General features: G+C 34.6%; 2 protein-coding genes across 2 annotated transcripts; both read right to left on the reverse strand.

Moving 5' to 3' along the window:
- Nucleotides 1-513: 513 nt before the first annotated feature.
- On the reverse strand, nucleotides 514-2,723 carry LOC122581658. The gene is made up of 3 exons (XM_043753904.1): nucleotides 2,374-2,723; nucleotides 1,598-1,836; nucleotides 514-933 (listed from the first exon to the last, which is right to left on the reverse strand). The coding sequence occupies exons 1-3, from the start codon at nucleotides 2,608-2,610 to the stop codon at nucleotides 741-743; spliced, it is 669 nt and encodes a 222-aa protein (XP_043609839.1). The 5' UTR covers nucleotides 2,611-2,723; the 3' UTR covers nucleotides 514-740.
- A 1,960-nt stretch (nucleotides 2,724-4,683) lies between these two features.
- Nucleotides 4,684-13,124, reverse strand: LOC122582785 (sister chromatid cohesion protein SCC4). Its single transcript, XM_043755223.1, has 13 exons — nucleotides 12,609-13,124; nucleotides 12,062-12,213; nucleotides 11,752-11,893; nucleotides 11,417-11,533; nucleotides 9,999-10,500; nucleotides 9,589-9,627; nucleotides 9,344-9,465; nucleotides 7,831-7,977; nucleotides 7,635-7,724; nucleotides 7,436-7,560; nucleotides 6,382-6,587; nucleotides 5,672-5,796; nucleotides 4,684-5,075 (listed from the first exon to the last, which is right to left on the reverse strand). The coding sequence occupies exons 1-13, from the start codon at nucleotides 12,819-12,821 to the stop codon at nucleotides 4,893-4,895; spliced, it is 2,163 nt and encodes a 720-aa protein (XP_043611158.1). The 5' UTR covers nucleotides 12,822-13,124; the 3' UTR covers nucleotides 4,684-4,892.
- Nucleotides 13,125-13,524: the final 400 nt, after the last annotated feature.

Raw genomic sequence — 13,524 nt, forward strand, 5'->3', positions numbered from 1 at the left:
CCCTTTATTAAAATTAAAGGTTAAGATTTAAAAATTACTTTTGAATCTTGTTCCTTAATTAAAATTTAATGGTTAAGGTAATTTTAAAGGATTTCAATTCTATTTTTCATTAATTTTTTTACTCTTACTAAAAGTTTACACAAAAAATATATCTTTAAATGACGGAAAATTCTATAATGACAAACAAATTACAAATACATATGTACAAACTCACTTGTCATGTGAGATGGACCAATTAAAGGTTTTTTTTTTCCTCTTTCATGCTTCTCTCTCCATGTTCAATTCGTGACACGTAAATTTGTATAATTTTATTTGTAATTTGTTTGTTGACGTAACATTGCTTAAAACAATCTTCTTAAACTAATGACTTGTTAATATATGATTTGAATTTTCAACACATTATATAATGCTACCTTTCAGACTAATGAAGTGATTATATTTTTTTCATCTGGAACACTGAAATGCTGTCTACATACATGCATGATCATATATGCTTTGCTTAAAACCAAAACAAAACCAAAGGTCATGGCCTTAAATCATATTTAAAACATTTAAACTCATCTCGACAAAAAGTTAAACTTACAGACATAGCTTAATATTCTTAAAACCTCAAACATACACACCTTCCTATCGATCCTGCAACCGTCGTTTTACACATTTAGACACCTTTAGGCGTCGTCTAGTGAGCTCTAGATATCAGCAGAAAACACCAAAGCATTTTGTAATCTATATGTGATTTCTCATACTTGTTGCTTCTGAGCAGTTGATAACAGGAAATCCTCCCACCAACCATACTCGTATTTGGGGTATGGTGCTACCCAATTTTTAGGTTTCTCGAACTCTAGGTTAGCAGGATTTGAGTCCAATGCTTCTTCGAGACTTTCTGCTTCAAAACTTTCTAACAAAACTCGGTCTAGTCTCAACTTCATAAACCTGTTAATAATTTAGATATAGCACATGATCTGTTAAAATAAAGAAAAGACTCGTAAATTCATTAACTTGATTATTGAAACAAACTGTTGGATTATTTTTTCCCAAAATAGTTACAACCACATGAAATGTTACTTCCATCTTTAACAAGATGGGTAAAGAAATTGGTACGTTAGGGCGGCAAAATGGGTAGGAAAGGGAGAGGTAACGAGTCAAAACACAATTTTTAGTACCAGGCAAGTTCTGTGTTAACACTTTCACATCCATTGTTAGCTTTATAAATGGATTAATATTATTTGTTATAAAACAGACACTGTTAATGAAATGATGCCCTTTGTTTTTTTTCATAAATGCAATCAGCCACGTTTCATCATGCATTTGAACACATTCCAGATGACTTTTTTGACCCATTTGAGATGTTTCCGATTTCACCACCTTTTTAAGTTTAGCCCATTTGACCCGTAAGATAATATAACCTTACCCAAATTGAACCCTTTATCCATTAACGGGTCGAGTTTTTCATTTCTAAGACCAAATGGGTATTTTTAGAATGTATGGCAAAGATGTATGTTATCTTCAAGTGTAGTATTTTCGTAGGATGGTAAAATAACTAATATCATTAAAATCAAAATGTATCTAAATTTTCCAAAGATGTGGTGGTGCTTACTTGATCCATGTACCGTTGGTAGACACCAAAGCAACCGCAGGTCTCTTGAGTCTCTTAGTAATGTCAGGGAACTTATCTAAAAACTTTGGTTCGATCACGAGCCAAAAATCCTGCTCCATATTCCTCTCTTTGAAAAGACGGGCCCTTTCGAATAACTGCTCTTGAAAATGTTCTTCATCATCCAACATGAATTTTGCATTTGCAACCACAAAATGGTATGTCTTCTTACTTTCCGCTTCCTGCAATTTGAAAAATGGATTTGTATCATTGCACTTCTGCGATATGAGAGAGAGATCACTCATGCTACTGCATTACTTTGAGAGTTTATTATTATTATATATAAACAATGTGCTACATCTAAGACAGGACCAATTTTACAAAAAATTATTGCAAGTCTGACAAATAAAATCAAATTTTAGCCGGTTAGAAACCCTTAACCCCGTGTGTCCTTTGGGCACAAACTAACCCTTTCCAAAGGACCAAAGTTGGGCAATGTTCATCATGTCTACGGATTCCACCATATGGAGTAAGCCCGTATTCAAACCGGTGACCTATATTCACAAAGTCCTCCAAAAAACATGTGCAGCGGGTGAATCGATGATAGTTGATCTAAACCAACCGGCACATTACCACATAAGTAGCATTAAATTTGCACCATTCTACTCATCCAGTTAATATCCCTATGGCCCAAAAACTAGTAACTTTTCTATGCAACATTACAAAACCTAATGATATATATATATGGTGCAAAAAAAAAGAAAAGAAGCAAACCAGACCTTCTCGACAGTATCCGAAGAATTCGCAGCAGCAACGGATGTCCGGACCGAGCTGGTCCTTCTCCAGCTGACACAGTTAGCAGTGAGTTTGGGCAAATGTTGTGGAAATGACAGAAATGGGAAGCATTGTGCGGAGTGATGGAGCTGGGTTGTTGTGGTGGCGGCGGCGGCGGCGGCGGCGGCAGTGGGGATGTTCACCACCGCCGAAGCACCCACAGATTTCATCATTCCACTCATTCTGTGTTTGTATGGTTTCAAAATTTTCAGACAGTTATGGATATTTATGTTTGTTGAGGATGATGCTTTTCTTGATTTTCTATGTTATTATAATTAGTAAAGCAAAAGCAATCATAAAACCTTATCTATCTATATCTATATACTTGAAATATGTTTTATTTTTATCAAGTCCTTCACCTTTTATTGTTTTTGCATTTTGCCTCCTTAAATTTTTTGCTTCTTAGGACACTTTTTATGTCTATGTTGTTATAGGCTACAAGAAACAACAATACTCAATATCACTAAAAATGTACTATTAAAATGGGTATAAAAGAAAATGAGATGTAAACAATCATATTTTACTCGACGACAAAAGGAACTACTTCGAGTGATCAAGTTAATGAAAAGTAAGTATATAAACATCTGCAAGTGTAGTCGTTATACATAGTTGGAGTATGAAATTTTAAAAGGGATAACTGCAGAAAATAGAAAGCACCTTTCAACCAATTCACGAAAATAGCAGTGACTTTTAAAAGTTTTATTATTTAGAAATGAACTTTCATTTATTACAGGAAATAGCAACATTTGACACGTGGACATGGTGACGTGGACATTTTTGATTACGTGGCATTTTTTAATGACGTGACATTATATTTTATTTATTTACTATTTAATTTTTATCAGTCATGTCATTTCCCCCCAAAATGGCTTCGTTTCAGTTTCGGTTCCGACAAGGTATTTTTTCTCGTCATTATATTTTGAAGCTAATTTCACCTTCTTTTCATTGATTTTTGTTGAGTCTCTTCAATTTTCAAGCATTGAAAAACTGTGTATGAAGATCATAAAGGAGACATAGATCTATATCTTCTTCGTCTATCTCGAGTTTTAAAATCTCTAAAACTAGATGTTAAAACGTCTTTGTTTTCGTCGGAGAGAGATCCTGCGGATGTTCAGGTGAGACGATAGTTTCATAGGCCAGATTTGGTTCGTTTAAGAAGAGTTTGTCCGCACATGAGATAGATCCAGATGGCGAAGGTCCAGAGGTTTTCTCGAACTCGAACAAACTGTCGACGGTTTCTAAGTTAGTTAAAGAAATCGAAGAAAAAACCATTTCCACATCTAACACCGACGAGGTGTTGGAGTAATCCTACTATAAATTAAAGTTCATTGCTAAAAAGTAAACTTGTAAAGGTCATTGATATTTTCGTAAATTGTTCGAAATGTCCTTTCTATTTTCTGTGCTATAAAGAATGACACGTCATTAAAAATGCCACATAATCAAAAAATGTCCATGTCACCTTGTCCACGTGTCAAATGTTGCTATTTCCGGTAATAAATGAAAGTTTATTTCTAAAAAACAAAACTTTTAAAGATCACTGTTATTTTCGTGAATTGATTGAAAGGTGCTTTCTATTCTATGTGGTTATCCCATTTTAAAACTACTTAAATAGGTTTATAAATAGTTTGATTTGATTTTGTTTGGGGTTGTCATGTTACATATGCTAGTTAGTGTAATTTCTCTCAATGCAACTAATGGGGTAACATATATCTTTCTAGACTTTTAGTCCTAACACCCTTTTCTAATATATTTTTTTAAATGACATTTTATCTTATTTCATAGTCTTAAATTGCGTATATGTTTAATAATGAAACCCAAAATTCTAAAAAAATATCTACACCATAAATATAAGAAGTGAGACTCGAACCCAGATTATAAAACAAATTTATATTTCCAATCCTTTAGCATTTTAAAATGACAAACATAATCCTTATTTACCTTTAAAAACACCCAACTTAAATGCTACTAAAAGTATATAGATTTCCTTACATTTAATGTGCTTTTTTTACGTCTAGTTCTTTTATGTAGTGGTTTTGTGTTTCTGTTTTCTAGCTGAATGGGTATATTTAATCTCCTGGTTAAGTAGTAAATAGCTATGCAAACAAATAAATATTATAACTACCCCCAAATGCCTTGGATAGTTGGATGTGCTTGTGTATGTGCACAGTTGCACAAAGAATTGTTCATTTGAGGGCTTACCCCAAATGCCTTGCAATGACACGAGTTGCAATGCATGTGTACAAGAAGTCTGTAAATGATTCAATCTTCATGCATTTACATCGATCACAATTGTACAATTACATCAGGTTCCTACGATAACATATACAAATAGCATACACTCTAAACCCTAAATAATTAACTACATCTACATGAACTAGATGTTACGTGAACATGGATCTGCTATCTATCAGTTACGATTAACACGGTTCTACAACAAAATAGAGAATACACAAGTTAAATGAAACTATCGTTTGCGGGTCCCACGTTTGAGATCTACATCCATGAGCCTTGATGAAGGTCTGGAAGCGGATGATGACAATCCAACGGATTCAGGTATGTCGAGATCCACTCTCACGGATGGCCCAGCAAATGCTCGCTTGATATCAATTTCATTTATTCTTTGAACTTGGAATTTTGTCTTCTCAATCTGTTCACGAAATGCAGAAAAGTTGAATATTACATCGAAAGTGCAAAAGTTTTTATTTTTAACAAATTTTACTACATAAGGAACAATTTATCCATTGTCACAACTCCCGAGTCTAGCCATCAATGGTTTTGGTTTTGCTTCACATGAAGATGGAGAAATGGGTGGGTTGCGTAAGGTGTTCATAAGTGCACATCGGATCGACTGGCAAACACTTTTAGTCTGTTTTCTAAATAACATTTGACAAGCTAAATATAATTTGGAAATCAATCTTATTATCCACTTCAATTGACATAAACATGGGTTGATTTGGGTAAAATTTAACATTTTATCACTCATGGATCAAATCTACAAAGTCACCTAATTCAAACAAGTTGAAAGCCACTCAAATCGTTGTTCAAGTGTTGCTAGTGACGAATAAACACCATTGTTTCCATATTAACTAAGAATGATAGCATCGCATTCCACATATAATCCATAGATTCATTTTCAATACGGAAATGATGGTATTTATTATATTCATTATTGCTGCAACATTTATGGGATGCAACGAGTATAAAAAAACTGATGATAGAAAATAACGAGACAGATAAACTTACAAGTTCACGGTGATGACGGGATGCATGTGCCTTAGTGAGTCTTTTTTGCAGCTCATCTGCCTTTTTCTTTTCATAATCACGATTATTCATTTCATTCTCCTTTTCACCTACTTGCTCATATAATGCTGCACAAGGAATGTGGCTTGATTAGTGGTAAAAGTGTATGACATAGACACATATACATACAGAGTCCAAATGCAAGGCTAAAAGATATAAAATATGTTATTGCAGTAAAAGCTTATCATAAAGAAAGGGACTAATGAACTTTCCTTGTTGGCTACATCTTTGGCAACTGCAAAGATGTTCACAACACGAAGAGAGCTTAACCTTATGCCAAAAAACAGTTAATTAAGCTTTTAAAAAATTGACATTGGTGCAACCTACTTCGGGGCGAAGGGAGTATTAACAAAAAGGTGTTTTCAGGTCAGCCAAACAAAGCCTGGCCCGTTTTGACCTGTACTAAAAGTTGCCCTACTTCGACCTGTTACCAAAACCATCTGACCCCGTGTATAGCAACCTATCCTTTAAATCCATACTTTGTTGTCACAGAAAGTGCCACTGAGAAAACACATTCCCATACAAATTTAACCTCTTAATCACAAAGCTTCATTATTCATTTCCAATTTTGCTAAAACTTATATATTAATTAAACAAGTACATGGCATACAAATGTAGCGGTTGAGGTTGAGGGACTGAAATGCGGAACTTACCAGTCAGGTTTGATAAGACCCAAATCTGAGTGGGAATATCATAAAGCTTCTTTGCTAACGTAAGGGAAGACCTCAAAATTTCTCGGGCTTGACTCGTATCATGAAGAGCTAGTGCCAGATTGCCAAGCACCGTTAGATACTGCGACACTAGTTGAAGATTGCCAAGAGTTGTATGAGTTGTCTGCAACCCACTTGCCAATCGAACCCTGCGATAGAGTTTTCTAAGGTGAAAAGACTGCCACATAGATATAAAGGGTAGGGTGGGCGGTATCAATCTAAATGGAGCCATCAAGCTAATTCCTAATATGTATTTGAGAACGAGCCGTTCCAGTTGGATTCTAATAACAAGTACGAGTAGAAAAGATTGAATTAAATATTAAGAAAGCAGGTCAAATGGATCGAAATTTGTCAAAAGTGCAGTCAAACCCTTTAGACCTCCAAATGGTTCTGTTTCCAATTTAAGATATTATCAAGTATTATTTATTGAATTAATTCAAGTAAAACTATATTTGTAGCACTAATTATTACTGTAATAAAAACTACAAACAAAGAACAAAAAAATGTTGGTTGTCAACCCAACCTGTTTTGACCTAAACACATATAGACCTATTAACCTGCACATTCCTTGGTTGCTAAACACATGTCCATATTCAAAAATTGAACCTAAAGAAGATGAAAGATTAAATTGGAAAATTTACTTCATGTCTGGCAGGTTTTGCACTTTAAGATCAATTGGAAGTGCTGATTTTGACCCATTAAGTTTAAAATGGGTCAACTCAGATGATGTTTCATCTCAAATGGATATAATCACACAATAAAAAACACAAACTTAAACGATAGATGGTAACAGGGGTCGACAGTGTACCCAAAGATTATTTAATGCATAAAACCTCCTAAATCATTTTATTCAGAAACTTAGATGATTGTCGATATAGTATGACTTTTGGGTCAGCACAGATTGTTTCAAACTAAGCCATTCTGACCTAACAACATGCCCGGCCAGCCCACCTATGAGTGTTAAGTAGAGCTAGCTATAAAGAATAGGGATGTCTACCGTGCTTCTTGTAGATTCTCCTGCCTCATTAAAATAAATCCATATGCAAAAAGAGCAGTAGTTTTTTCTCGAACTCCAACAAAAGAATCGATTATTCTATAAATTGGTCCAACCAACTCCAAAGCCTGCATTTACAAGAAACTTCAAAACATAAGGCATGCAAGAAAAGACTCGAGCAACGAGAGAAAAGCAAGTTCACCTTTGCATAGGAATCTGGATCACCAATGCATATGTAAGACACAGCTGCATAAACGTGACAGATGGCTTGTGCAGATTTGCTCTCAGTCAGCTGCAGACATCCACACAAAACTTTAGTAGGCTGGTATATAATTCACTTATACAAGGAAACTAAAAGGAATACATAATATATATGATTCAAATAAGCAACAACATACCTTTGCTGCCTCAACAAAATGAAAAGCAGCTTCATCATAACAAGCGACACAATGGGCATATTGCCCTCTAAGCATCTCAATAATGCTTTCACAAGCTTGTAAAATTGTGGGGAAACGGTTAAACCAACCCCTCATCTCCAATAATATCTGTAAGCATGAAAATATATATTGTTTCAGCTTCCTATCAAGTCCGGCATATTCTGATATTCATGTCAGGTAGAACTCTAGATTCAAAAGGTGCTGATCATGTCAACTTTCAAATGTCAACATAAACTTCTTAATATTGAATAAACATAACACCAAAAAGGCAAAAAGTTATAACAATTGGCTATGTTCATTCTATAGTAGAGTTGTGTGTGTAAAGATCATTGGCATGATATATCAAGAAGTTGCAGCCATGGATAGTTAAGACAAGCCTGGGCTTTCTTGGCTCAAAAGACTCTGCTCATTAGACATATGTAAGCTCAGACTACACTCAATCTCTGTCCGCCAAAGTCTAAACCATTGGCATGGTAAGTAAGGCTCAGTTCCTATGTGTTCATATAAGCTCAAACTTACATCAGCCCATGTAGGCTTGATTCCTATGAGCTCGTATACGCTTGAAAATTCGCTCAATTCATACAAAATTAAAAAATAGACCCTTTAAATAGAACTAAATAAACATACTATAAAATTCACTATCAAAGGTTGCTAAGAGACTTAAGACCAGTCAGCTCCACTTGGTTCCTATGGGTCATGTGGATTCATTAAAAATCAAAGCTTAGATCAGCTCGTATATGATAAGAAGAATTTCAGAGAGGAGAGAATATGTGAATTTCACACACACAAATCATATATTCATATCCGTAAAAATGTATATACAAGCAGTATATAATGTGAGTAACCGCCTCTAACAACCAAGTTCTAACTTGACACATCTAGTCCCTCTTCTTCCAACTATGACACAATACTCCCTCGAACTACTTATTGACTTATTATTCGTAACAGTATAGTTGGCTTGTTTCATATTACATATAGAAAGAAACTTTCTCAATGAATTTACTTTCAGAGTTGCCAAAAAAAAGGACTAGAAGGCCAATTAATATATGTCAAACCGTGACATGCATAGGCTCATTAGGCTCGTACAAGAAGGAACCAATCAGGATGAGCTCAACTCCCTGAAGCTGAAGAATAGTCTTTGCCTATATGCCCAATCTCAATAGACTTGTACGGGAAGGAAGACTAATTTGCAGTGAAAAATACTTTAGAGTGGTCTTGTATTAGGTCAACATTTATAAACAGTTTGCCCACCATGCTCCAGTTCCAAATATATATCTCTACACACACAGATACATGTATACACCCAAGGAATATGTGTTTCAAAACATACCCAAAAAATATCTGATCCAAGACACCCAGTGAATGAGTTCCAAAACATTACTCGGCGTTTCAGAAATCAAACAAAAATAGTGAGACGCCATAAGCATACAGCATACATGAAAAGCAACTCTAATGTCGAAGACAGACGACAAACCTCTTGTGCTTCAACAAAATCAGCACGAGTTAGTTCCATGGCTACTTTATTCTCAAGAAACTGCATTAATATCATCAAGTACACGCCAGCCATCCAAATTGCAGAGTGTTGCAAATCCACCTCTGCTTGGAGTCAGAAGGACAAGTTAGATCTAATCGACTATCCATTGATTTGAAGTGGTTGGGAAAAAATAGAATACCAAAACTAAGGATCTTCTCATTAGGACTCATAATAAGAAAGCTTACCTGTGGTACCATCAGTAATTCCATATTTCACCAGCTCCGCTGCATGCAGCAAGTAATTTACTTAGTTTCTAAAGCAGGTCGTGCCACATAAGAAATATTGTAAATAAATTCCATAAAAAGGACAGAAAGGCCAACCAAGAAGTTTTTCTTGTCCATGCCATATATACAGCAAAAAACACCTTTTTCAAAATATTATATGCGAGATTAGCAATTATAAAAAGTTCACTGCCATGCTCTACAGCCTAGTTGCATAAACGCAGGAAACAGGAAATCAAGAAATGTCCGAACTGAACGCAACAGGTTGGAATCCATCGCAAATGAATACCTTAACCCGGTCACTTTGCCACTACTAGCTTTAGGCTTACAAACATTTGGAAATTCATGGTGATGAAACAAGCCAAAAAATCTACCTTGAATAGTATTTAGTCCACACTGAATTCTCTTTCCACACTCCTTGAAAAGTCCCTTTGGGCGACCAAAAATAACAACCATAAGATCAACTAGTGAATATATAGCACTTTTGGGTAGCCACTCTCCATCAATGGGAGGAGGTGCTAACTCAAGCTTGTCACCTAACTCTCGTTTCACATTACCAAAGTACGCAGGTTCTAGCACTTCTTGACCAATAGAGTTTGGGCCAATAAAATTACTGATTTCTCCTTCAAGTTGAATTCGTCTAGAGCTGAGAGTAGCCCTATCTCTGTAGGGTAGATCAGCTTGTGAGAGACCTTCATTGACTATATTGAGTTCCTTTGTGAGCTCCCGCGCCTGTTGAATCTTTTCTAAGTCAGTCTTCATAGCTTCGTCCAATTTATCAACGTGTTGACCAGCATTCTTGTAGTCACATATACGGAGAAGATAAAATATGTGGAGCAACTCGTTGTAGAAGAATAAACCAAGGCATTGGTCTTTCTGGATTCCATGACAGTACGAGTCAATGTAAGTATAACATATTAGAAGTGTGAGAAAGATTTATAAACAAACATATTAGATATCAATACTCAATACAACCACATGTATATATTTATATAGCTAGCAATATAACACCGCATAGTAATAAATATCAATCAACAGTCAAGCCCTAGAAAATTCATTAAGGTAAATGTATATAGCAAATAGAAATCAATCAACAGCTAAGGCCTTGAAAGTTCAAAGTTTATCAAGAAACAGCTCCCGCTTGAAACGGATCATTATAAGTACAGGATGCAACAGGCCAGATCAGGTCAGATTGACCTGCAACTCTGCAAACACTTTCTTTTCCGATTTTTAAGAAAAAACTAATGAATTTTCATTAAAGTTGTATCAAACTGTAATATTGCACGTAAATCAATATCACAAGGTTCAACATCAAAACTGAGGCGTGTAGTTTAGATTAGAAACGAATGCGGATAAAGAAAGAAATATATAGATGGTCATGGCCCTTGTGAAACCAACTTTTCAGGTTCTTGAGTAAGGTGAAAACCAATTAACATTAGAATAAATTCAGAATAGACATAAAAAGATGCTATCAAAACGTGCATATATATTTGCTTAGCACTGTGTGCAGAATGTAAGCCTAACAAAGGTAGTGTATGATGACCGTCACACAGCCCACCCAGCTCCCACAAACCCAAAGGAGAGTGGGAAAAATGAACTCTTGCATCAACTCATAATAAGTAACAGCTCAACAAAATGAGCTCTTGTGTGTCAAAGAGCTTCTAACAATGAATTATATGACATTATTACTACTATGTTGTCATGTAAAATATTGTTGCAACTCATGTAGAACTTCATGCCAGATTTTATAACCGCCCAAAGACATACTACAGTACAGTACATCTAGACTTACTCTGTCTGGATCAATAGACTCCCAAACATCATTGCATCTACTTACAGCACCTTCAACTAAGCTTCCGTCCTCCCATTGCATGAGGTGTACATGCAGTACTGAAGTTGCAAAAAACATCTGTTCACAAGCACAGCAAAAACGATTAAATTACATAAAAACCACATGAATAACCAGCAAGCCTAACACTGCACTAGAACTCCATGATGGATTTAACTAAATTAAATACGGTAGAGTAACAGAATGTCGAATTACACGTACATAAACATATTGCCAATTGCCAAATATCTCAAAGTGATATTAACTGGTTGAAATATAAAGTAATTAGTTCACACAACCTGTAATTCTGGATAGTACATCTCACTTGCAAAAACATAACCCTGTTCCAAAGCAGATACTGAACCCTGATAATCTCCCTCTATGATGAGAGCATTAGCAAGTTGGGAATTGAAGTTGCATGACCATAATTTCCCAGAAAACCTTCAAATAGACAATAATATCAATTAGTTCAGAATCCAAAATGACAATGTAAGGATACCGATTCAAAACTTTATCTAGATAATAAAAATCAACTGTTTCGAATTCCCAAATTTCAAGAATGGAAGTATACTAAGTAACACCAGTTTGAGCTAACAGAGACAAACATACCCTTCCCCAAATGTTGCAGTAAGTTCCAATCCCTTGTTTAATAGCTGCTTTTGAGAAGAGACAGCTCCAATAAGATGGTAACATTGACTCAGTAAGCTATAAGCTCTGCACTTTAACTCAAAGCACGAGGGGATTGACTTCAAGAGTAGTTGCTGTAAAAACAAGTGCAACTCCATATAGTTAATCAGATTTGTAGTATATCTTAAAAGACCCCTCTAAACATCACAACCCAAAAATTACACCTTGACACATCATAATCATAATGTTTCACATAGCATTTTCGATTAAATATAAGTTGGTTTGATCTAGGAAAACATCACTTAACTAAATCATGAAAAACGGTCAAACTTCTAAAAATAACAATTACCAACATTGAACCTTGATCAAAGTTGTAAAAGTAAATATATACAAATAAAACAGTTCAATTTGTCTTAAACATGAGGTCTGGATTTGAACCCAAAAATATATATATATATATATATTTGTGTGTGTGTGTGAAAAAAAAAAGAGAGAGAGAAAGAAAAGAAAGAAAGAAAGGGAAACTTACAGAGCGTTCAAGGTGAGATTTAGCATGATTAACATTATTAGAATGTTTAAGAAGCAAAGTAGCAATTCTGAGCCTCGTTTTGACTTCAACAACTGGGAGAAAACTAACATTGCTTTGACATATTCCTTCCAAACACTTGATTGATTTCCCTATTTCTCCTTTCCTTTCAAACATTTCTGCTAATTCCCACAATCCTTCTGCTACTCCCTCCATCTTTTACAAATTATTTTATGAACTTTTATTTAAGTAAAATTAAATTTTTAGGTCTGGTTTTGGCAGCAATGTTTTCTTCTTCATCATCATCATTTTTTGGTGTGTGTGTTTTTTTCTTTTCTTTTTTTTTTGGCTGGTTGGTCAGAGAAGTCTAAGTTGAGTCAACGGTGAATCAATTTATTTGTGATTGTTAATATGAGATTTTTTACCCGACAAAGTTTTAATCCAAATTTATGTTAAATATTCAACCCAAATTTTTTAAAAAATTATTAAATATGTAACAATAATAATAAACAAATAAACATAAACAATAATTATATTAATGATTTAAAAATTACATGAACATTAATTGTAATGACGATGAAAGTTAATATATATTGAAAACGATATTTATATAAAATTAGTCATATGCCCGCTCGATGCGGCGGCAGTGCGACGGGTGGTGGTGGCAACAAGTGGTGGTGTACTTATTTTAAGGGTTGAGGGATCAATGTTGTAAATAATTTATTAAAGTTATTATACGTATATTAGGTGAAAGATATTCAAATTAATGAATAAGAGAAATGACTAGTTTAGGTAGATTAAGTTATTTTTTGAAAAAATAGGAGGAGTCATATGTTTTGTAAGGTAGTATAGATATAGATATAGATATAGATCATAATTAAATGTTTAAAAGTAAAAATGTAACTATGTGAAAGTTGTT

The sequence above is a fragment of the Erigeron canadensis genome, chromosome 9, assembly GCF_010389155.1.
Source record: "Erigeron canadensis isolate Cc75 chromosome 9, C_canadensis_v1, whole genome shotgun sequence".
In the NCBI taxonomy this organism is placed as follows: Eukaryota; Viridiplantae; Streptophyta; class Magnoliopsida; order Asterales; family Asteraceae; genus Erigeron; species Erigeron canadensis.